Consider the following 25,330-nt stretch of genomic DNA (forward strand, 5'->3'; position numbering starts at 1 on the left):
CGTGGACTCTCAAAAGCTAAATGAAAAGATTTAAAAAGCACCTTAGGAAAAGAGAAGTACTTAGAAAGCTTCTGTAATTAACCACTTTGGAGCATAATCACAAAAGCTGCTCCCACAAGGCACGTTTCTTCAATGAATCCTCTATCTTCCTGTGAAGGAAAATCAAGAACCTCCTTCACTGAATGACTGTAGTGCAATCTCTATACCGGGGCTTGTTTTTCAGTAAATAGAAAAGCAATACAGTAGAAACCTCACGTTCACTGGGCAGACAGACACTCTGCCCGTTTCGCTTCCAATTTTGCACAGCCTACACTGAGCAGGCTTTCCTCGGTCCTTTCTCTCGTAAAAAGAAAAAAGAGAGAAAGAAAAAGAAAATGGATTCATTTACACCAAAAAACCCGGACATTTTTAACGCATACAATTTGGTGCATTTGGAGATACGCAGCCACCTGTGAAAGTGTCACCACAACCGAGATCATGAACGTGTTCACCGCCTCTAAGTCTCCTCCTGCACCCCCTTTTCTGTGCAAGGAACACTCAACACACGGTTTCGGAACGTGCACACTCAGTAGTGTTATCTACAGGCACCACGTCTCCGGAACGGCCTCACCGTGTGCGATCGGGGAATCACTCAAAGGTGCAAAGCTTCGATCCTGACAGTTCTGGACATCTGTGCACCATCTCTGTTCTCCTCTATCCGAGACCCCGAGGTCACCACACTCTGATTCCCCTCGCGTCTCTGGCCCTCGCTGGGAGGGGGTCGCAGTCTGGGCCACTGTTTCTGGGTCCCCCCGCCATCCTACCCACAGCTCTGCGTTCTGCCACGATGAGGCTCACATCCCTGCCTTGACGCCTGCCTTTCTCTCTGGTTCCAAAGTCTCGTCTGACTCTCAGACATCTCACCTGGACACCTGGACGGCACCACACTCCTTCGCGCCCTCCTGAGTTCTTCCTGTTTGTGTCTGCCCCAGTGCAGAACCCCGCAGCTGGTCTTGGCTTCTCCGCCACCCCCTCCCCGTCCCCAGGACATGAAGCACCACGCACCGCCCCCCCCCCCCCCCCCCGCCGCCTTGCAGCCTCCCTTACAACCAGACTGACCTCATGTGCCTGGTGACACCTGCCCGTTAATAGCAGACATAACTGCTTCATTTAATGTTGTGGGAGTCCAATGAATGATTAGCCTTTTAATCAAGAATATCTCATATTAATGAGGTTTCAAGATATAGAATATATATGTCGATTCGCGTGTGTATGTGAGCATTTGAAGTCAGTGTCTGCCGTTCCTTGTAAAAGGCAAACAAAAAAGCATGATATACAAGAAACTCTACCGAAAGGCCACGATCTCTTCACAACTCTGTGTGGTCAGACCAACAACAGAGAAATACGCTCACAGTCTCCGGGCAGTAGTATATTTGGTGGCATTGAAGGAGCTGGAAAAGAGACAATGAAGACATGACCCCCCTTCCACTGCCCCCGGTGGAGCTGCCTGCAGTCCCCTCTCCCACCCGGGAGCTCCCAGTGGTGCTGAAGAGTGGGGGGCCAGGCCCCACCCCCAGGGGCAGGAGCTCATACTGCAGACTCCACAGTGCTGCTCCCACTAGAACCTTCGACGGGTTGTCCCTCCGTGACAGCTAGCTGCAGCACTAGAGGCTTCATCACTCATCAGATCTGGCAAGTGACCTGTCAGGTGTCACTATATACCCATTTGGCACACGAAGAAACTGAGGCTCAAAGAAATTAAGCCATTCACGGCCAGCAAGTGGCAAAGCCAGACTTGGGGTCTGGGTGTTGCCGGCCTGCGTGCTCTCCCCAAACCACCAGGCTGACCCCTCAGGCCATGTCCATGGCGGCCGTCCGTGGGGGACGGCCCCTCACCATCACGCTGATCCCTGCAAATCCGCCAGCATGCTCCCCGCCTCCTGTCATTCTCCCTTCCAGGTCGCATTAGCCATGCCTAACAAAGTCTGTAACTTAGGGATGTGCGGCATATTGTGCCTACACTTTGCGCCTCTGGACTGTAAGCTCCCTGAGGCAAGGCATGCTGGTCTCTTCTGTACCCTACGCTCGAACTCCGCGGTCCAGAAGCAGGCACCCGCCACAACAAGCACAAGCTACAACAAACAACTACTTGTTGAACTGAATCGAGGAACAGTAGAAAGCACAGGGATTTCCAGGAGCTTCTAAAATTTTAACTGCGGCCTTTATCTACAGAAAGCCACCATTACTAAGCCACTCTATTACTTGTTGGGGGAAAAAAATACCTGCCAAACTGAGGATACTGTGCCCATCTACCTGTTCTAGGTGTCCGAGGTCTCTGTTTAACTGTGCTGGATATCAGCACCTCAGCGTTACGAGTGAAGCTGGAGCCATGCTTGGCTACGTGTTCTGGAAGATACTGTCCCCACCGCTGACCACACAGGCACAATCTCCTGTACTAAAAACGAGAAGGAAACCTTAGCTGTTTCCTTAGCAGGTGCCACATTCTCCAGCTACTCCTGGGGCTCTTTTTTCTTCCAACTGGAATCAGCTAGAAATCTTTTTGGACTCTTGAGGAAAAGTTATTCTTAATTTTAATTAAGTAACAGCTTATCTGCAATGGGACCGTTCCCAGTGGTTAGACATGAGCATCCTTCCAGACTCCGGGTCTTGCTGGAGACTCCAATCGTGTCATGTGACAAAAAGACAGTTTCCCACACTAGGACATGTGTGAAATAATGAGCGAAGGGGCATCCAGAAAAGATGGCAGCCACAGCAAGCCTAGGTTGTCCTCCAATGGAGGGGAAACGCTCTTATTGCAAAAACGTTCATCCTTTTCACTGGACCACATTTTACGGAGGGGACCTTAAACTGGCTCACTTGAGTATTAGCCAGACGTTGACACTGATCCCCTAAGCTCTCCCAGTGGCAGAGCCCAAGACATTTGCCCAGCATAACCTGCCAAAAGCAGTGACCCCATTGTGCAAATACCCAAGGAGAGCCATAACCCACCTGGGTCTGATCTTCACCACACACACAAGTGACCAGGGTTCCCAGGTAACCCGACACCCTACAAGGTCGTTGCCTAGCAGACAGACACATTCTCTGAGTAAGAAGATCATAAACTGGCGTTTTGGGTGAAAGTGAATTCCCCATAACAAGATCATCCTATAAAGAAACAGAAGAGATTTTGGACGAGGCAGACCTCCCACGAGACAGACACCCAAGAACTCTCGGCTGGAACGATCAGCTCTTTATACAATCACAATATTGATTACATTTTATAGGACCCTATCTCCACCCCATGAGGCCCAGGGTCTCTGTGCTCTCCCCTCACTGTGAAGTTCACAAATGATCAGACTGAGGCTTACAGAGGCCACACCAGGCGCCAGCAGATAGATGCCCTCCAAATTATAAAAGCATGTTTCCACTTTTAGTTGATAAGACAGCCCTCAGAGCCCGTGCACACCCTTAAAGCATGCAGCTTCCCTCTATCCTGTACTTAGCTTTGGGGACTTTGCATTTCCAGCAAGGAAAGAAGTTATCAACTACCCTGTCTAGATTCTGAGTTTCATCTTCCTCAAAGACGTGTGCAGCACGAAGCTGACACAGAATACAAAGCCGTGCATGTTGACCAAGTCCCTTGAGCTCCACACCGAGTGTGTGTGGTTAAACTATAGCACATACTTTATTATTTTTATCACAGAGCACATACTTCAAAAGAAGACACGCAAAAAAGACAACCAAAGGAAGAGAGTGGCAGGATTTTAATCAGTCTACAATTATCTTATTTAACTTTTCCATGCTAATGATATAATTGTCATCATATGGGTCAGTAGGAAAAAAGTCAAAAAATACAGCATGTCACATCCCGTAGCATGCTTGCGTAAAGTCTCAAGGCCCAGATGCCTTTATTTTGATCATTCTCATTGTATTGTTTTCAGTAGTTCGGTTTGTTTGGCTTAGGGTTTCGGGTTATTGCTTATTTGTTTTAGAACAGATGGGATCCAACAAAAAGAACTGATATTTAATTATAATAACAACTGCTTTATAGGATTTAAGGATTATGGCCATTAATCCCCCAAGTAATTATTCCAAGTAAATTTAATGATGTCACCTTTTAGTTATTTACTCTAAGTCATCATAACCTTTGAACATCTGACTGGGAATGCAGATCCCAGGGACCAAATCCCACCATCATTCGGTATCACATTCCTTGGCAGTTGTAGAGTGCTATATATTTAAGTTTCAGTAATAGAACACTTCTGATTATAACGAGTAACAGGAACACAAATTCAGGGAGTGGGGGGAAGGAGGGCTTATTTTCAGGATGGTCAACATCACAAGGGAGGCTGTGGGGTGAGGCAACAGTGGGGGGGGGGGGCAGCCCTCAGCCTAGAGGCAAGATAAAAGCTAGCCGGCAAACGCAGGTCAAAGGCAAAGTTATATTCAGTATATCTGACTTCTTTTTATTTTTAAAAGTTTACTATAAAAGGTAAAAAACAAAACAAAACACCAAAACCAGTAAAACCAGCAGTTTTAAAAGTACAAGAAATAATAGGACAGCCACCCCATAAAGGCACCTCATACACCACGCAGTGCTCTCAACTGGCTTTGGAGGCTCTACTTTTGCGTGCGTATGTAACAAGCACACAGACACTGAGGACGTTAGACCTAGAATCTCCCTTTCACATTCTCTTTCCTTCTTCCCCAGAAAATCCCAGGAGGCTAAGATCAGTAGGTTACTCTTTGTCCTCCATGTTTTCTCTTTTATTTTTTTTAACGTTTACTTATTTTTTAGAGAGACTGAGAGAGAGAGAGAGAATGAGAGAGAGAGAGAGAGAGAGACAGAGCGCGAGCTGGGGAGGGGTAGAGAGAGAGGGAGACCCAGAATCTGAAGCAGGCTCCAGGCTCTGAGCCGTCAACCCAGAGCCCGACGCGGGGCTCGAACCCACAAACCGCGAGATCGTGACCTGAGTCGAAGTCTGACGCTCAGCTGACCGAGCCGCCCAGGCACCCGTCTCCTCTGTGTTTTCATCTAAGGGCTGTACTTCTGCATATTCAAAACACAGACACACAGATTATCAGCGTGATCCCAAAACTTCCTGTTTCATTCGACGCCACGCTTTCAAGAGTTATCGGTGTTGATATACGTAGATCTGTTTTATTCATTTGGTTCTTATTTAACACTTCACTGAAGGACAATCCTGTAATGGATTTCTCCAGTTCCCCACTGACTTGCCCACATGCCTCCTTGTGCACACACAGAGGATTCACTGTAGCTCATCCACAGAGAAATAACGGTAATGGGGATGGGTCTTTCCTTCTGTTTCTTCATCCCTCTCCTTTTGTAACGTGTTCCGGGTTTTTGTCTGTTTGCTTTGTGCTTCTCATGAATGGTTGCATGGGCCCTCTACGACGACGTTACAAAGAGCTTTCCCTCTACGTGTTTATGAAAACCTTAAGGATTTGCTTTCCTCACTGAGATTTTAATCCACCTAGAATTCCGATTTTTACATGGAATGCAGTAGGATCTGTTGTTTTCCATAAGGTAATTGATTTCTTTCTTTCGTTCATCTGTTTCACGCGGGCAGTTTTCCACCTGCCAAACAGTCCACCCTGTCTGACCCTATGCTAACTCCCCTCTGCCTCACAAGACGGGGTCTTTGCGAGCTCTCCCTCTGTCCCCTTGGTCTGTTTGCCCACACCTGGGCCAATACGACAAAGTTAGATTTGGTTATTTTTTTTTTACTTTATTATAATACACCCCCCCCATTTACTTCCCTTCTACAAGAAAATGAGTTTGTCTACAAAAAGTGGCAATTATTTTTCATTGTTTCATAATTTTTAGAGTAATGCATCTGTGTTTTTATGCTTCTCAGAACATTCGGTTCTTTGGCTACACCGCCCATCAGGAGGTAAAAAGAGTAATAAAAGTGATTTTTGCATATCAAGAGCATTACAGAAAATACAGATTATGATCTAGGCCTTTTGCAAGTGCGTGAGTGTGTATCATGTTCAATGAAAAATACCCCTTTAAAAAACAGGCTGAACAGAAATTGAATTTCAAATGACTCCGCAAGGGATTTGCCCATCTTTTAAAAAGTTTAAGAGGCAATAAATCTTTGTGCTCAAGGAATCACCTCCTCCTTAGACTTGATAAAAATGGAAATACTGCCTGCCATTCTCTAAGAACGCCTCAGTGACTTTCTTCTCCTGCCATTATAAAGGCAAGGAGGGGACACGGCCAGCACATCAGAATGGAAGGAAGGCTGGAAGGAAGGCGGGAAAAGAGCAGCGGGTTCCATCCCAGACCTGCTGCATGTGTTTGGCGAGTCACAAGATCTCTGCATCAATAAAACAGCTCACACGCCCTTTTCACATCTTTGTTAAGGTAAAATTAGCAGGGTGCCTGGCTGGCTCAGTTGGTGGAACATGTGACTCTGAATCTCGGGGTTGTGAGTTCAAGCCCCACATTGGGTGTAGAATTACTTTAAAAACAAAAAAGAAGTAAAACTGGGTTGTAAGACTCTGTTATACACCCAAAGTACAGGTCCTTTGTCAGGTGTATCTGTGTCTTATAGTTGTTTTTCTGCGGCATGAATTTCCACTTTCTTCACAGTCCCTTTCAACAGTAAGAGAGCTTGATTTTGACCAAATCCTACTGATGGGTTTTTCCCTTTAACAGGTCACAATTTTTGGTGCTTTCTACTTAAGAAACAGCTTTCTAGCCCAAGGGTACCAAGATCTTCAGAAGATGGAAATGTTTTATTTCTACCAGAAATAAAAACATGGACATGGAAACATGGAAATGTTTTATTTCTATTAGTGTCATAGTGTTAGAACTAACTTTTAAGTCCGTGACCTATTTTCAGTTAATTTGGGGGGACTATGTGAGCGAAGGGTGGAAGTTTATTTTTTGCATATGGATATCCGGTATTTTCAGCACCTACCGTCAAAAGCTTATACTTCCCCCCAATGAACTGGCCCGGAACACAGTGAAAAAGAAACAGTCCATATAAGTGTGGGGCTATTTCTGGACAGTCTGTTGAATCCCACTGGCCTAGGTGTCTATTTTCATACGAACATCACACCATGCTGATTACTGTCATTTTATTTCATGAGAAATCCTGAATCCGGTGGGATAGCATCGCCACGTTCGGCTTTCTCAAATTTGTTTTCGCGTCCCTGGGTGTTTTGCACGTCCATACACATTTTAGAATCTATTTCTTACTCCCTACAAAAAAGCTTGCCGGGATTTTCGTTGAAACGGCACTGAATCCACAGAGGATGAATCTGGGCAGAACTGTCAACCGAACATAGAGCGTTTGAATTCACGAACAGAATCTGTCTCTCTCCCAGTCTTCGTTTTGTTAACTTCTGACAACGACATCTTACAGTTTTCCGTGTGAAAGTTACACACATTTATTCAGGTTTATTCCTAAGTATTTTGTATCTCTGATGCTATATTAAATGGTATTTTTTTTTTCAGTTGCTGATTGGAAGGTTCTAATATACAGGAATAGAACGTATTTCTTGTAAGCTGTAACCTCACTAAAGCCACGTCCTAGTGCTAGCGGTGTTTTTAGGTTCCATAGGATTTTCGATATAGACCAGTATTATTCCATGCAAATACAATGCAGGTCACATGGCGAGTATTAAATTTTTTAGCAGTCACACTCCAAGTAGGTAAATTTCATTGTAACGTACCTAGGCCGTATTATTTTATCATGTAGTGATTTTTTTTAATTACGAATGAAATCGTTTACATTCTCTTCCTCATACTTCGTCTTCAAAAGTGTGTACAGGTGCACCTGGGCGCCTCAGTAGGTTAAGTGTCTGACTCTGTGTTTGGCTCAGGTCCTGATTTGCGGGATCGAGCCCCACATGGGGCTCTGTGCTGACAGCGTGGAGCCTGCTTGGGATTCTCTCTCTCCCTCTCTGTGCCTCTCCCCTGCTCACACTCTCTTTCTCTCAAAATAAATATATAAATATTAAAAAAAAATTAAGTGCTTCCATTTGGAGGACCTCTTGATTCAAAATACTGACGTAGCAACTTGTGCTTGTGGTTACCATAGTAGGCGGTGCACAGACAGACAAAGCCATTCCACTCTCATTTCTTAGTCTGCATGTCTTTTGTTTCTTATCTTGCCATTTTCACTAGCGAGGGTGTCTGTACAGCATGGAAGAGACATGGTGGTTGTGATCAAACCGACCTCACTCCGGATCGCGGGGGACAGCATTCAGTCTTTCACTATCAGGAACGACGGTACACTTTTTCACAACTGCCTTTAATCAGTTTGAGGTGGTTCCTCCCCACTCCAGTTGTGAAGGGGTGTCGAGTTGTGTCAAATGCCTCCTCCGCGTCTCCCAAATGATGACATACAGTGCGTTTACTGAAACGATCCGTTAATGCGATGAATCACATCAACTGACTTTTTTAACGTAAAACGAACTTTGAATTCTTGAGATAAGCTCCATTTGGTCATGTTATATTTTATACAGAAAACATATGAACACATGTTATGTTTTTTTATTCTTATTTTTCACTGACAATTTTGGTCCGTGTTTTTCTCTCCTTGTAATGCCTTTGGTTTAGGGATCAGAATAATGGTGGCCTCATGACATGAGCTGGGAAATGTTCCCTCTTCCATTTGGTGGAACAATTTGTGTTGTACTGGGATTACTTTATCCTAAAATTTTGGTAAGAACTCACCACGAAGGACATTTCAACCTGAGTTTTCTTTGTGGGAAGATACTTAATTACATATTCAAATTATTTTATACATATAGGACTATTCAGGCTACCTATTCCTTCTTAAATGAACTCTGTTAGTTTGTTTTCCAAGGAATTTTTCCATTTCATCTAGATTGTGGGATTTGTTGGCATAAAGCTGTTCATATTTCTTTACCTGTTAAAGACTGTAGAACCTATAGTAACTATCCCTCTTGCAATTCTAATATTGGAAATTTCATCTTATTTCATTATTTCTGATTGCCTACTGAGTTTCAACATTACTGACCATCTCAAAGAACCGCTTTTAGACTCATTGATGTCCTCTATTTAGTTTTTCTGTTTACAATGTCAATGTTTTCTGCTCCTTTGTTTAATTTCCTTCTTCTAATCTGTACTACCTTTTCTAGTTTCTGAAGGTGGAAGCCTAAGTTACTGGTTTGAGCCCTTCATCTTTCTAATAGAAACTATTCAATGCTATAAATTCTCTCTAAGCCCCATTCAGGATGCACCCCCCCCCCCCAGGAGGTAGGCACCAACTCCTCATTCATCCAGTTCAGCATACTGTCTGATCCCCTTTCTGGGACTTCCTGGCTATTTAGAAATGTGTTGTTTAATTTCCAATTACTGACTGGTTTTCCAGATTTCTTTGGGTTACTGATTCCTAATTAAAGTCCATGAGGGTCAAAGGACATATTTTCTATGAGGGTAATCCTTTCATGTTCAAGGGGACGTTTACAGTCAAGAAGATGGTCTACCTTGAGAAATGTTCCACGTGCATTTGAAAGAACACATGCTCTGCGTTGCTGGGTGGGGTAGTCCATAAACACCCATCAAATCGAACGGTTTGGCAGCACTTTTAAAATCTCCTATATCTTTGTTGACTTTCTTCTGTCCCATCAGTTTTGAAGAGAGTTGTAATCTTTGAGTGAGACTGTGGATTTTCACCTCGTGTATTTTCAATCTCTGATCAGGTACACAGGCATTTGAAGCTACCAGGTCTTGACGAAGTGACTCTCTTCCCGTTAGGAATGTTCCTCTGTCACTGCCACCTGCTCTTCTGGGTCCCATACCAGGAATTAGTCCAACTGCTCTTTCCTGAAGGTTCTTTCTTGAACGTTGTGGGTTCCTCCCATGGACTGTGCTAATTGGTGCTCAGGTGGAGACTTCACAGGACCAGCTACAAATCTCTGGAGTCTCTCTCGAGGCAGGAAGCTGGAGAAATCATAGGAAACTACCCCCCCCCCACCCCACCATTGTTTCCCTTCCCATAAAGTTCACGTCCCTGTAGCATCCCTTTGCCAATGTTCCGTGTTACCTTGTCCCAATTTTGCAGTTTTTTAAGGTGGGAGGGTAAACCGAGTCTCTCTTACTTCACCATGTTTGGAAGCGGACATCCGAAATGCCTTCCTCTTTGGAGTAGAATTATCACACCGAGGATGTTTAAAGGACGCTCATTAATCTCAGCTTTGAACTTATCAGACGGCGAAATTGCTAAAACCAGCTTATTACGAAATCAACGTAACACGACTTGTACTCTGAGAGAGTGGTATATGTTAACAGAAGCCCAGGAACTAAAGCTGCTCGTTAAACTAAAAGCTGAATTTAAACAAGCAGACGCGAGCAGTCATAAATCATGAGTGGCAGAGCTGGAACGTTTAGTTGGCAAAAAGACTCCACACTCAGCTTAGGACAGTTTTCTGTTTGGGGCGATTTTCTCCCCAGCAGAGACAAGCAACCCTTCCAACATCTTTCCTAATTTCTCCCACCTTCTTTCTTCACTGACTCGCTCGAGGGTGTGGACCACTCCCCACACTTCAGTGGATGCTCCTGTCCCCCAGGCATTCACCCCCCCCCCCCCCCCCCCCCCGAAGCAAAGCCTTGGTGCGGAAAGAACAAAGGGCCTTACCCCTCCCTCCGCCTCCCAGCTCCCTGGCCTGGGGGTTGAGGGCACACGTGTGCTGCTGCCTGGGGCCACCCGTGCGGCCACACAGGACCCGCGCTGGATTTGATGCTCTGGTGACACTGTTTTGAAATTCTTTGCTTATTTTTATTTTTTTTTAAATATGAAATTTATGGTCCAACAGGTGCCCTCCTCAATGCGCATCTCCCACCCCCCATCAACCCTCAGTTTGTTCTCAGTTTTTAAGAGTCTCTTACGGTTTGCCTCCCTCCCTAACTTTTTTTTCCCTTCCCCTCCCCCATGGTCTTCTGTTAAGTTTCTCAGGATCCACATAAGAGTGAAAACATGGTATCTGTCTTTCTCTGGATGACTTATTTCACTTAGCATAACACTCTCCAGTTCCATCCACATTGCTACAAAAGGTCAGATTTCATTCTTTCTCATTGCTAAGTAGTATTCCATTATATATATAAACCACAACTTCTTTATCCATTCGTCAATTGATGGACATTTAGGCTCTTTCCGTAATTTGGCTATTGTTGAAAGTGCCGCTATAAACACTGGGGTACAAGTGCCCCTATGCATCAGCACTCCTGTATCCCTTGGGCAAATTCCCAGCAGTGCTATTGCTGGGTCATAGGGTAGATCTATTTTTAATTTTTTGAGGAACCTCCACACTGTTTTCCAGAGCGGCTGCACCAGTTTGCATTCCCACCAGCAGTGCGAGAGGGTTCCCGTTTCTCCACATCCTCGCCAGCATCTATAGTCTCCTGATTTGTTCATTTTAGCCACTCTGACTGGCGTGAGGTGGTATCTCAGTGTGGTTTTCATTTGTATTTCCCTGACGAGGAGTGATGTTGAGCATTGTTTCATGTGTCTGTTGGCCACCTGGATGTCTTCTTTGGAAAAGTGTCTGTTCATGTCTTCTGCCCATTTCTTCACTGGATTATTTGTTTTTCGGGTGTGGAGTTTGGTGAGTTCTTTATAGGTTTTGGATACTAGCCCTTTATCCGATGTCATTTGCAAATATCTTTTCCCATTCCGTTGGTTGCCTTTTAGTTTTGCTGACTGTTTCCTTTGCAGTGCAGAAGTTTTTTATCTTCATGAGGCTCCAATAGTTCATTTTTGCTTTTAATTCCCTTGCCTTTGGAGACGTGTCAAGTAAGAAATTGCTGCGGCTGAGGTCAGAGAGGTTTTTTCCTGCTTTCTCCTCTAGGGTTTTGATGGTTTCCTGTCTCACATTCAGGTCCTTTATCCCTTTTGAGTTCATTTTTGTGAATGGTGTAAGAAAGTGTATAAACCACAATTTCTTTACCCACTCATCAGTTGATGGACATTTAGGCTCTTTCCATAATTTGGCTACTGTTGAAAGTGCTGCTACAAACATTGGGGTACAAGTGCCTCTATGCATCAGCACTCCTGGATCCCTTGGGTAAACTCCTAGCAGTGTTTTGAAATTCTTAACAACTGCAGTTTGTACAGGGCCCATGTAACGTGTAGCAGATACAGGTGCCGACAAGGTACAGATGTGTGTTCTATGTCCACCAGGCCTTTGAACATGCCCAGGTACATGAGAAAGTAGAAATAAGGCTCCTACAGCTCCTATTATCTTCTCAGTTCCCTCGCACTTATTATGGGTTAAACTGTGTGCCCGTGCCAAAGAGAGAGAGAGAAAGAGAGAGAGAGAGAAGAAAAAGGAAAGAAACAGATATGGAAAGTCCTAACCCCAATACCTCCAAACATGGGCCTATTTGGAAACAGGGTCACTGCAGTTGTAATTAGTTAAGATTAGCTCACACACGCATAGGCGGTCCCCCAGTATGACTGATGTCCCCACAAGAAAGCAGCCATGGGAAGATGGACAGATGCAGGGAGAGCACCACAGGAGGACAAAGGCAGAGAGGCTGGTCACATAACTGCAGTCCGAGACGCCAGTGATCGCCAGGGCACCACGAGAAGCTAGCAAGAGGCAAAGAAGGATTCTCCTACAACTGCGGAGGGAGCGTGGCCCTGCCACACCTCGATTCTGGATCTGTGGCCTCTAGAACTGCGGGGCAGCGCATTTCTATTGTCCCCAGTCATTCAATCTGAGGTACTTTGGTCCAGCGGCCCTTAGACACTCGTACAGCACCGGGCAGCAAATACCACAGAGCCGCACGTTCACCCGGGAGCCGAAGTCAGCGCCCCCTTCCTGGTGAACGTCTTCTGTCCTAAACGCCTCTGTTACTTCCCAGCACTATCGTTGCACCGGGTCACAGGCTTTGCAGCAGTCGCAAGGAGCCACAACTCCCAGGAGCTTCCTGGAGGCTGACAGCAGTCCAGGCAGCTCTGGGTCTCACCTGGGGGGTCTGGGCATGTCCCAAGAGCAGAGAGAGATGCTCGTTTTTGTGGTGGTGAAGCCGAGATGGCAGAAATGATTATAAACCCCATTCTTGGGCCATAAAGTCTAAAAAGCAAATGATCCGAACCCAAGAGACACCTATATTCTCCAAGAAATGTTTGATTCTTACTAAAATCCCTAGCCGGGGGCAGAAACCTGTGGACTAGAGTACCCAGAAGGAAGGCTCCGTGTGGCCACACAGAGTGTTAAACGGACCATCTTTAGGCAGCACCGGGCCCTCCGCTTCGTCTCCTCTCCCTCTGCTCCTCACCCAACACCGGATCGACCCTTCCCAGCACGATCAGTACCCTGCCTGCCCCTCGGTGTCCACCACTCTGTGCACTGGGCTGGGGCTTGGCCACAGAGAGACGCATAAAGGCCCGGCCTGAAGGAGCTGGTGGCACAACAGACATGACATATGTGAGTTCATTAAAACTTGGAGTTATCGGTTAATACCCTAATCCATCGCACAAATGAGAAAATTACATTCGACAGAGATATATATGTCTATATATAATAAAGATACAGATATAGATATATAATATATTATATGTTATATTTATATAATATATAATATATATTGTTATATTGTTATATATGTTACATATTATATATGTATACATATACATATATACGTACATATACGTATATGTGTATATATATGCATATGTATGCTATATATATATATATTATGTTACATATATAATACATTTTATATTATATTTATATAATACATAATATATTGTTATATGTTACTTATTATATATGTATATACACTATATATGTACATATACATATATGTGTATATATATGGATATGTATGCTATATATATTATGTTACATATATATGTTATACATAATGTTATACGTATATATGTTATACATAACATGTTATACATATATATTATATGTTACGTATATAATATATATGTTATGTATGTTATACATATATACGTTATATATAACATCATACTATACATGTTATATATAACATATATATGAAGCTCTGCAAATACAGAAAGAAAAGAAAAATATCATGGTGATGATGTAAAATACAGTATTCACCTGTTGTCTCCAATTTTTGTTTACCCCAAATCTCAAAGTTTACTGTGAAGTCTCCGTGTAAACCTCCTTATTTGATCTGGGGGGGTATATACGTTGCTCCTTCCCTTGAGCTGGGTGACGATGATATTAGCTGCTGCTGAGAAAAGGCGACATGAAACACGGGATACTGGGGAAGCTAAGTGAGGTGTTGCTTAGCAACTCTTAATGGGATAATTTAAAGTCTGCATTTATTTTTTCCCAAGAACTCGCTGCTGCTCCAGCCTGGGGTCTAGAATTCACCGCCCTTCCCGCCGGCAGCTTCCCTGCACGCACGCATGGGCGCACACACACCGTCCCGACCTGACGCTGTCTTATCCACCGGCTTCCACGTTTCTTTGGACAGAACCGCACCCCCCTTCATTACAAGCACAAAGTAGCTAGAATTCCATTACAAACACAACCTTGCATAAAGTCCTTCACAAGCACTGAAGGCAGTGAACCCTAGCCCAGCCACCATCCGAAGTGTCCCCACCGAAGCGGAGTCCGTAACAGACGTTTTGGAAGTCTACAGAACATTTTTCCTCCCTTGTAAAGTTGCAGCTCTTCCAAGAAAACACTACAGATTCCAGACTGCAGTCATGACTTCCTTCAACTTCACGTGGGCTTCTCCAGGTGGTGCCTCCAGATGCCCCGAGGGCTGCAAACACCAGCATCCTCGTGACGGCACCCACCTCCCGGAACACGAGAGCCATCCTACGCAGCCTACAAACAAGGTCACAGGTGGCACCCAGATCCAGGGCAGCGCGGGGAAAGGCTGAACCTGGCTGGAATGCACGCTGAGCCCTGAGTTGGCCTCCTGGCAAATGCCCACCCGGGACGCTCTGAGTCTGGTGGGTTTTTCCTATGGGAAAGATACGGCCTTGCTGCAGGTGTACAGGAGCTAAGAAAGGACCAGATGAGAAAACCAGCAGAAAGAAGCGAAATGAAAAGGAATCTATTTGTAAGGAAGTGATGTTAGCTTCAGTATAAAAGCAATCATTAATGGGGCGCCTGGGTGGCTCAGTCGGTTAAGCATCTGACTTCCACTCAGGTCATGATCTCCCGGTTCAGGGGTTTGAACCTCGCGTCTGGCTCTGCGCTCCCAGTGCAGAGCCTGCTTGGGATTCTCTCTCCTCCCTCTCTCTCTCTCTGCCCCTCCCTGGCTTGCATTTTCTCTCTCTCGCAAAAAATAAACTTTTAAAAAAGCTATCATTATTTCCCAAACAATAATGACTAACATATACATGGACATTTATTTCTTGAGTCAAATATGTCCCATTTCTCTTGGGGATTCATCTGAGGAATGAAAAATCATATTCCCTTCAACTGGGAATATCTGCTGACAATATGAACCCATGGTATGATCAATTTTATGGCATCTTTAAGTAACAGCTCCCTCTCTTTGAAGTTTTTCCAAATGACATCTAACCTAAAAGCAGCTCAGATAGAACAATCCAGAATTCCCAAATATGTCCTTTCCTCCTCATAATAATCTGTCATTCACTGAAGCATCACAGGAAACACCCCACATTTTCTTTTTTTCAATTTTTAATGCTTATATATTTTTGTTTTTTTTTAATTTTTTTTTAATGTTTATTTATTTTTGAGACAGAGACAAAGCATGAATGGGGGAGGGGCAGAGAGAGAGGGAGACACAGAATCGGAAGCAGGCTCCAGGCTCTGAGCCATCAGCCCAGAGCCTGATGCGGGGCTCGAACTCACGAACCACGAGATCGTGACCTGAGCTGAAGTCGGACACTCAACCGACTGAGCCACCCAGGCGCCCTGCTTTTTTATTTTTGAAGGAGAGAGAGACAGAGCGTGAGTGGGGGAGGGACGAGAGAGGGAGGGAGACACAGAATCCGAAGCAGGCTCCACGCTCCGAGCTGTCAGCACAGAGCCTGACAGGGGGCTCGAACCCACAAACCGCGAGATCATGACCCCAGCCAAAGTCGGACGCTTAACCTACTGAGCCACCCAGGCGCCCCGTCACACCCCACATTTTCCATGACAAGAATCACATGGTGATGATGTGGAGATGATACACGGTGATCATGGTGCCAGAATGCCGTGTTCAAATTCTGTCTGTCTTCCCAGCTGTGTGACTTTGGGAAGGTGGCTTAACCTCTCTGGGCTTTCCTTTTCTCACTTGCAAATTCCAAGTAATACTGGTACTTGTGTAAGTATACTGAATACTAGTACTGAAGTAAGTATACCCTAGAGGGTAGCAGAGATCAGGTAAGTTGTGTACGTAAAGTCACTGAACACCGCCCGGCGGAGGAGAGAACAGGGATAGCAGACGTGTTTTCTATCGCCGTGATGGTGGAGCAGGCCAGCAGACAGGCCGCTTACGTGTATGCGTTCAGTACGTCCGCAAGTATCTGCACTGTGATCCCTACATATGTGACAACTCTACTACCCATGAAGACCCGACCAGCAAACAAAGACGTTTCCAAGGCCACCCGGTCTTTAAAATGTACACCGATATGAGTGTGGGGTGGGGGAGATACTGCACAAGTGCAGGGGTGAGTATGGCAGCGCCTGTTTCATTCCCAGACAGGAGTTTAATTAAGATGCCCGTCCCCAGGGCCAGGGCCTGGGCTCCTCTACAGAAACGCACAGAAGGAGGAAAAGAGGAGGAAGCAGAGAGGGACTGTTCCGGAAACACCAGTAGACTGTCTACTGGGGCAAGGTGAGGGCTGGGAAACCCCAGGAAGGGTGGCCGTAAATTCCCAGCTCACTGCACAGCCAGCATGACTTTCCCCTCGCTCTGGCTGGGAACTAACAGTAGGGGGAATACAGAAAGGCCACCTCCGCTGAACTGCCAGAAATGGGCAGGGTCTCAAAATCACTACACTCCAGGCTGGGTCCAGCTGCACTGTGCTTCCTTAACATTCACATTTTGTCAGTATTATCTTTGCCGTTAAAGCAGCAAGAATGCAAGGTTTAAACGCCCCTCATCTCTCTTGCTAAATGAAGTAAGTATCTGCATTGCTTTTTAATTTTTCTCAGGTGTATCCTTTTTCACAGTCATAAAGTATTACCCAAAATGCCCCTTGAGAAACCCCCTTGTGCACAAAGGCTTAGAGATGGGTGCCCCGGATACCGAGGGGTGGTCTCTCCAAGCTGGATTTCTCTCTCCATCCACAGGCCACTAGGTCCTTCCGATGATAAACAAATTCTATAGTGGCATTCCTGGCGACTGCCCTAAAGAAAAAGCAGACTGATGCTGTACCGTTTCACAGCCTATGAGAAAGAAGCCTCTATCTTCTCTCATTTTCTTCTGCTTTCAATCAGAAAAACAAAAAAAGGATGTTTGCACACTGACGTCCTACTTTTGTAAGGAAACATACAGGCACTTGGGGAACGTCTGGCATCCTTTTAGGTAATGCGACCAAGGAAGTGTCTTCTTCCGGGAGCAAAATGCTAGCCTTTCAATTTGGCGGTACCTTAACAAACCTATACGACAACTTGAGCGTGGTCTCCCTGCCAAGGTGAAAGGAGGTTGTCAGGAGTGGAAGCGTTCCCTCAACTCTATTCAATGAGCTGCGGGTATGAAGGAAGCAGAAAACTGGAGACAAATGCAAAGAAATCTCAGCTTTCTTGTCTTCACTTGGCCAACCCCAGCATCCGTATGCTACGTGCCAGCCATCGGGACCACTGCTGTCCTGCCCTGCCTGCCGCCTTCGGAACGGTATTCTCATCTCAGACAGAGGGTCCTAAGTCAGGAGCTATCTGCTGAGATGAAATGCATTCCTTGTTGCTAGAAACTCATTAAATAAAACATCGTCTAAAAGCTTGGGCTTCACCAAGTAACCCAGAGCATTACAAAAACGTACCAGGCAAAACTCCCTGGGTGTCACATCACTAAAGCAGGAGCCCAAAAGATTCACTCGCGTTATTCAGACCGGCAGAGGCACGGCGAGGTTCCCTTATGCACCAGCATCCGCTCGTGATGGCGTCTGTCTACGTAGCAGTGCAATCATCAGGTTATCTTCTCTCTGGATTCATGAGTGTGATTTTATTTCAACAGGATGTTCACATTCCGGAATGCGTCTGATTTTAAAAAGCGCCAAAACCTCCACGGCACGCATTTAACTGCACGGTGGGTTTGCGGTTTAAGTGAAGCTCGGCATCAAGAGCAGTTATCAAAATCTCAGAAGGGAGAGCGGTCGTTAGAGCATCACGTCACAGGAGGTCCAAGTGGCTCCTCGAGATCCACTTAGGGAACGGTATGTCTTCCAGTGAAATCACAGCTCTCGTGAGTTTAACCGTGTCCCTCAAAGAGGCTATGTTCAAGCCCTCACCCCCAGGACCGGTGAACGTGATCTTATTTGGAAATGGAGTCTCTGCGTATGTGCTGCGATCATCAGAAGAGGCTCTAAATCCAGTATGATGGGTGTCCTTGCAAGAAGAGACGAGACACAGATGAGAACGACGTGTGACTGCAGTGGTACGTCTACAAGCTAAGGAATGCCAAGGATTGCCAGAAACCACAAGTAGCTGGAAGGCGCAGGAAGGATCCTCCCCTAGAGCCTTCGGAGGGAGAACGGCTTTGCCCAGACCTTGATTTCTGACCTCTGGCCCCAGAGCTGGGAGACACAATTTGTGAACCTCGTCAAGCCTCTTCCTGTAGGGCTCACCCTCCCAGGAAGGGCCCACGCTCTAGAAGCTCTCACACAGAGACCACTGCTATGCTGTCACTGCATGTGCGTGTGCAGAAGAGGGAACCAAATATCCCGTACACACAGCCACTGGTTTATTAAAAAAAATAATAAAAGTTATCCCACTGACTTGACCTAACAGAGAAAGCAAATACCTTAGATAAGCCTCTACGAACATTCCCTGCAAAGCTGTTCAAGTATCTTTTTAGAAACATTCAGGAAAACAAGAATGCAAACAGGAACAGTACTGGTCTCCTGGCCTCTCCGTCATCACGTGGACGGGACAGTCAGGGCACAGACGCAGCACATCGATAGGACTTCGATCTCAAATGCCAGCGTCCCACTAGGCAGCCAGAGCCCCAAACTCTGCAATTTACCACCGACTCCACCCGGAGTTGCTGGAACCATCAAGAAAATATCACTTTTAAACCCTTTCCATCCAGGAGGCAGCCGCGTGGAACAAATGTCAGCAGGGGGGCCGGGGGGGTGCTGGCAGGTGGACGGGGACGTCAGGAGGGGCCGGCTGGTGCCGGAGTCAAATACCCAAGGCCGAGAGAGGCTCTGTGCGCTGTCCAGGCGCTGAGCACAAACTGACCCCCCCCCCCCCACCCCCCCCCCCCCGCCTCTTTTCCAGTTTCCTCGATTCCCCAGGGATTCCTTCCAGGCCACGCTCCCGACCCGACCCTCCTCCGAGCTGGCCACCCTTCTACCTGCTGGTTCTTCCCCACACGCTGCAAAATCGCTCTTTGTGCCTCATCAAAACAGACAACTCGTGGCCACAACTCTGCTTCCTGAGGGTTTGAGAGCTGGTTCTCTAAAAGCACCACTGAGGCACCGTATCCTATAATACAGGGCTTCTCGGCCCCAGCACCCCGGACATTTGGGACCGGATCTTTTTTTTCTGGTGGCTGCTGCAGTGCATACTGTAGGATGTTGAGCTCTATCTCTGGCTTCTACCCATCAGGGGACCGCAGCGTCCCCCATCCAGGGTGGGACAATCAGACATGTCTGTAGACGTGGACGATCACCCCCTGGGGGGTGAAATCGCTCCCAGCAGAGAAGCATGGTATCACGAAATAGAGGCAGCCTCTAGAGCGAGGCCCCCCACGGTCTAGTGTGCTGCTTCATCCACCGGCCGCCTGGGCGCGAGCGAGGTCCTTCTCGCCCCGTGTCTTACGTCCACACTCGTAAAACAGCAATGTGTCAGTGACCACCTCAGGGAGCAACCTGGGGATAAGTGAGGTCACGCAGGAAAGCATGCAAAACAGGGATAGTAGCGATGAAACAGAAACGAATGTTGTAAGACCAAAAGACAGGTAAAAAGAGAACGAGCGCCTACAAAAAAAAAAAAAAAAAAAAGTCCACCAAGAAAGCCGAGCGAGCAGCCTGCTCTCGGCCGAGGGCTCTCCTAGGCACGAAGACACAACACATCCCCCCCGCCAGGAGTCTACATCCTCGAAGGGGGGGACGGTGAGGCACTGGAAAAACTGCAGCATGCTGAGCGAGGGGTGGAGCACGTGGGGGGCCCCCCGAGGTTGCCGACGGCTGCTCTGAGGGCAGCAAGGTTAATGAAGGTGACACAGGGGTCACGCAACACCTGGAGGGAGCATTCCCGACAGGTGGGAGGCCCTCGTCCTGATTAACTGGTTCTAGGAAAACTGATAATAAAAACAAAGCACACATTATGTCACCGCTGACACTACAGGTGTTCCGGTTACGCTGGGCGTAGACTTGAGGCCACTTGCATAGTGTTATTCTGCACGGCAAGTCCTGGCTAATACAATCAGAAAACACAGCACACGTGAATAGACTGAATTCAGGACTTGAAAGGAAGGAGAAAATTGTTTCTTAAATTATCTTCAGACGGTGACGCTGTCTATATAGATAAACTGAGACCCTCAGGTAAATTAACAGAGCTAGTAAGAGTTCACCCAGATTGCTGGATACAGGTAGGCATTAAAAAAAAATAGTATTCTTACGCACCAACATTAACCAAATAGAAAAGGTAAGAAGAAAAAAAAAAAAAGATCCCTTCGGGGCACCTGGGTGGCTCAGTCGGTTCAGCATCCAACTCTTAGTTTCGGCTCAGGTCACGATCTCACAGTTTTGTGAGTCTGAGCCCCGTGTCAGGCTCTGCACTGGCAGCATGGAGCCTGCTTGGGATTCTTTCTCTCTCCCTCGCTCTCTGCCCCTCCCCTGCTCACATGGTCTCGGTCTCTCTCAAAATAAATAAACTTTTAAAAAAACTAAAAAAAAAAAACAAAAGAAGAAAAAAAATCCCTTTTATAAAACAAAAAAAAATTTAAGCACCCCAGAACAAGTCTAAATAAAATGACCACTGACTTCATGAAGGAACAAAAAAGTCTTCAGACATAAAAGAAAACCGTAATTATTGGATGAACATTCCACATCATTCCACGGAAAGAGTCAATGCAACACAACAGCAAATCTCTGGATCTTAAATAATATCCTTTTATTATCTCCTAGATGTTTTACATCATTTAAAGCAAAAACTAAGAAATTGCATAGTTGAAATTCAGATCTCATCTGGAGTTTTCCCTGGACATGATACGGAAAAGTAAGCTCAAAGAATTCTGGACAAAAGGAGAACAGGAGAACAAAGACAGGCCCTTCCCGACAGCAAGGCTCTTATAAAGCCACGTTGCAAACAAGGTGACAATGGTGCAGGCAGAGACCGCCAGGTGGGTACCACAGGCCCATGAGCAGTGCGCCTGGCCAGTGGCCTCCTCCTGTCCCACGTGCGCACGGTGAAGGTAGGAGGGACGGCGTGTGCCCTGGAAGGTGCTGGGGTGAGGCCAGAGTGTGGTGGTGTGTGCACAGAGGGGGGACCCGGGGCGGGGAAGGAGCTGGGAGCCTGGGGCTACACACCCAGCCCTGCAAAGAGCCTGAAGGGGACAGGGACGGGGAGACTGGCCAGGGGAGCTGTCCACAACAACAGCATCCTTTGGAGCAGAGAGACCAGAGACCGGAGAGCCTCCCCTTTGCAAGAGAAACCGAGGCCAAAAGGGGATGGTGGCTTGGCAGAGGCCACGAAACAACCAAACCTCCTGACGGAACCCACTGGAAACCTCCCCTTTGGGGAGCTCATCCAGGGCTCTCTCCAACTACAGCACTCCAGCAACACTGTCTCTGGGTCCGCCACTTGAGCGCTCTTGTCCGCTGCCGTCTCGAATCTCTCTTCTCTGGCCTCTCCTGTAATTCTCCCTCACTGGTCCTGGCCTCCTAATGCCTTCTCCTCTATTCGTTTCTGGTTCTTGTTCCTCCCGCCCCGCCCCCCAGGTCTTGGGTCCCCATCAGCTCTGTGACAGCACTCTCAGTGCTCAATGCACGCTCTTCCTGGATGGCTACAGGACCCTGTGGCTTCCATTACGAGCTTGAAGCTGGCAACTCATATATCATTTCTGCAGCCCAGCCCTGCACCCTAGACAACATCCCGCTTACTCAGGCAATCCAGGGGACACACCCACACAGCAGCACAATAGGAGGGAAGTCCCAAAGAGCCAACATCCTTCAGATGTAGCCATTTTCTACACTAAGAGCCTCCCCAAGGTCAACATGAAAAACCATGGGTTTCCCAACAGGTGTATGAAGCAATCCTACTGATATGAGGGAATCAGGGTGATAGAAAATCAGGGTCACAGAAGTATGTCTGCAAGGAGAAAGCTCTAATAACTGAGAAAGAGTACAACTTCAACAACCAGTGCTGGAGAGTTCAGGTAAGGCTCCGATCCCAGAGGGATCCTGGAATAACAAAAAACCTCACGGACCAGGGAGACTATGCAGCTAAACGCAGTATAAGAGGTCAATCCGGACCCAGCCGTCTATAGAACAAATGATGAGGTGAGACCCAGGCCTGCACCCTGGCTGCTGGCAGGTCTGGTAAGTCAAAACGGGCACTGAGTGACTTCACCCACGGGGCACCACGAAGACTGGCTATTTCAAACGGCTTTCTTCCCAGCCACGGGTCTCCTGTTTACAGTTTAGGGCCAAGTTTACAGGACTCGTGTGTCATCAATCAGAGCATATAAAGAAAACACAGAAAATATTTTAACGGCTTACCTGGTCCCAGGGGGAGACGGTGCCTCCAAAGCACATGAACAAGTACCCCATGGCCACCAGACACATCCATATCACCAAAGAGAAAAGGCGTAGCAGCTTCTTAAACACGGACTCGATGCACACGAGGATGAATATCGCAAAGAAGATCGCCAGGGCAGTTGGGACTGTTATTAAAAACGCCACATGGTCTTCGACTTCCTAAGAGGAAGAAAAACATCGCAAAGGTATGGTTTAGAAATACCGGGATGCCAAGGGTTCGTGTCCTCAAATGTTGTCCGCATTAATCAGTGTCAAAATACATCGGGTTTTAAAAATGATTTCAGTATGAGAGATGCGGGGAAGCACGGATCCCCCTACTTCTCCACCACGTCGATGGGAATGCAAACTGCTACAGCTGCTCTGGAAGACAGTGTGGAGGCTCTTCAAAAAATTAAAAATAGAACTACCCTACGACCCAGCAACGGCACTGCTAGGAATTTACCCAAGGGATCCAGGAGTGCTGATGCAGAGGGGCACTTGTACCCCAATGTTTATAGCAGCACTCTCAACAATAGCCAAATTATGGAAAGAGCCTAAATGTCCATCGACTAACGAATGGATAAAGATGTGGTTTATATATACAATGGGATAGTACTTGGCAATGAGAAAGAATGAAATCTGGCCATTTGCAGCAACGTGGATGGAACTGGAGGGTATTATGCTGAGTGAAGTAAGTCAGAGAAAGACAGATACCATATGTTTTCACTCATATGTGGATCTTGAGAAACTTAACAGAAGGCCATGGGGGAGGGGAAAGGGGGAAAAAAAAGTTACAGAGAGGGAGGGAGGCAAACCATAAGAGGCTCTTAAATACAGAGAACAAACCGAGGGTTGATGGGAGGTGGGGAGAGGGGAAGGTGGCTGATGGGCACTGAGGAGGGTACTTGTTGGGATGAGCACTGGGTGTTGTATGGAAACCAATTTGACAATTAATTATATTATAAATAAATAAATAAATAAAAATAAGTCATTTCAGAAGCAGAATGGTTGGAACTTCTGAGGAATTTAAACTTCCCATTCAATAACGACGTTTCCCTACAGAAATAACCCAGTACTGTATATGTAAATTATGCAAACCGGCTATGCCGTTGCATTTAGATTTTCCCTGATAAATGGAGAAGTGGATTTTATGCCAACGTAAATGTAAGAATATTTACTATCAGGATAAAAAATAAGACAACCAACTTCACTGCCTGAAGCAGAGAATCAGAAATACCCCGGCCTCAGAAAATGAAGGCTTCCAAATGGGTTTGAAATGTTTTATTTAAAAATCTAAAAACTGCCTGAGTCTCTAGAGTGATGGGCTTTTATTTTAATGCATGGCAATTAATGTTTTAAAGGGATCACAGGTTAATAGGAAAGGGTCAGAAAGGCCTAACTATAGCAGATGAGAGAGCAGGAAGTACTTACAAGTAGGTGCCATTTTGCAGGCTTCCCGCCCCACTTCTCTCGCGTTCTCGTAGCAAACAGAAAATGAGCATATAGCATTAGCCTCTTCCTAATGCATTTTCTGAAATCCACTTTTGCACACTAATGCTCATTTTCTATCTATGTGTTTCTAGCCACACACACGAAAGGCGTACTATTCCCATTCTATAGGATTTCAGCACAACGTGATAGACGTAGTATTTCCTTCGGTTACGGCCGCACGATTCAGGCGTTGGCTTCGGCAAAGCGCTGCCTGAACATGGCCATGAACGGCATTCCCTGTGGGCTGGAACCCAGCTAAGGTCTTTAACCCTCATCCAAACATGTTGAGCCCCTAAAGCACCCAAAGAACCTTCCATCAAAGAACCTGCATGGCCAGGACCCTAAGAACGTTCACTGAGGCTTCAGAATAGTAAAGGGTATATAGTAACACCTGGGACTTTGGGGACGGTTCTTTCAAACGCTAGAGCCTGGTGAGCCTTTCGTCTTTTCTGGTCCCCACGGGGTCCACCCCATCCTGTTGGCAGACTCTGGCGTCACCCCGGAGATGGCCTTATCCCAATGTGAAACCATGGGGAAGCAGAGCACATGGGCCAAATCACACACAGACTCCAGAGGAACATCGAGGGCAAAGAAGGGGCGCTGGGCCCTCCCCCATTTGACTTCATTTCCCTTTCTCTCCCACCGTCACTCGTGTTCCACAATCCAAGACAACACCAAGAACAATCACAACAAATATCAATCGATACACGTTCCTGTGCTAAGCGCTCGTTCGTACGTGAACCTCTTTAATATTTACGACACCCCTATTTGGGGCATGGTGTCTGCACTATTCCACAGGTGAGAAACATGAGGCCCCGAGAACTAGCAGAAGAGGATCAGACGCACGTTCTTATTCTCTCCCTCCGTCGCCGTTCATGCCCGTGATGGAGTGCCTGAGCTGTACTCACAACCTCAGACACTTTCCGACCACTGCCAAGGGCACCAGATGTGCCGCAGGTGCGGGCGCTCCCCACGCTCAGACACCACAAATAAATGTGCAC

General features: G+C 46.5%; 1 protein-coding gene across 8 annotated transcripts in view; it reads right to left on the bottom strand.

Annotated features, from left to right (window-relative positions):
- The window catches only part of ADCY2 (adenylate cyclase 2), a 412,867-nt gene that overhangs the window by 367,422 nt on the left and 20,115 nt on the right, over positions 1–25,330 (bottom strand). For all 8 annotated transcript variants that reach the window (XR_006206545.1, XM_042953381.1, XM_042953369.1 and 5 more), the window contains exon 2: positions 22,821–23,018. Coding sequence is in view for 7 of the 8 variants with exons in the window: in XM_042953381.1 (XP_042809315.1) it covers positions 22,821–23,018 (198 nt within the window). In the remaining variant the exon portion in view is untranslated. The remainder of the gene's footprint in view (positions 1–22,820; positions 23,019–25,330) is intronic.

This window comes from Panthera leo, chromosome A1 (genome assembly GCF_018350215.1).
Source record: "Panthera leo isolate Ple1 chromosome A1, P.leo_Ple1_pat1.1, whole genome shotgun sequence".
Taxonomy (NCBI): Eukaryota; Metazoa; Chordata; class Mammalia; order Carnivora; family Felidae; genus Panthera; species Panthera leo.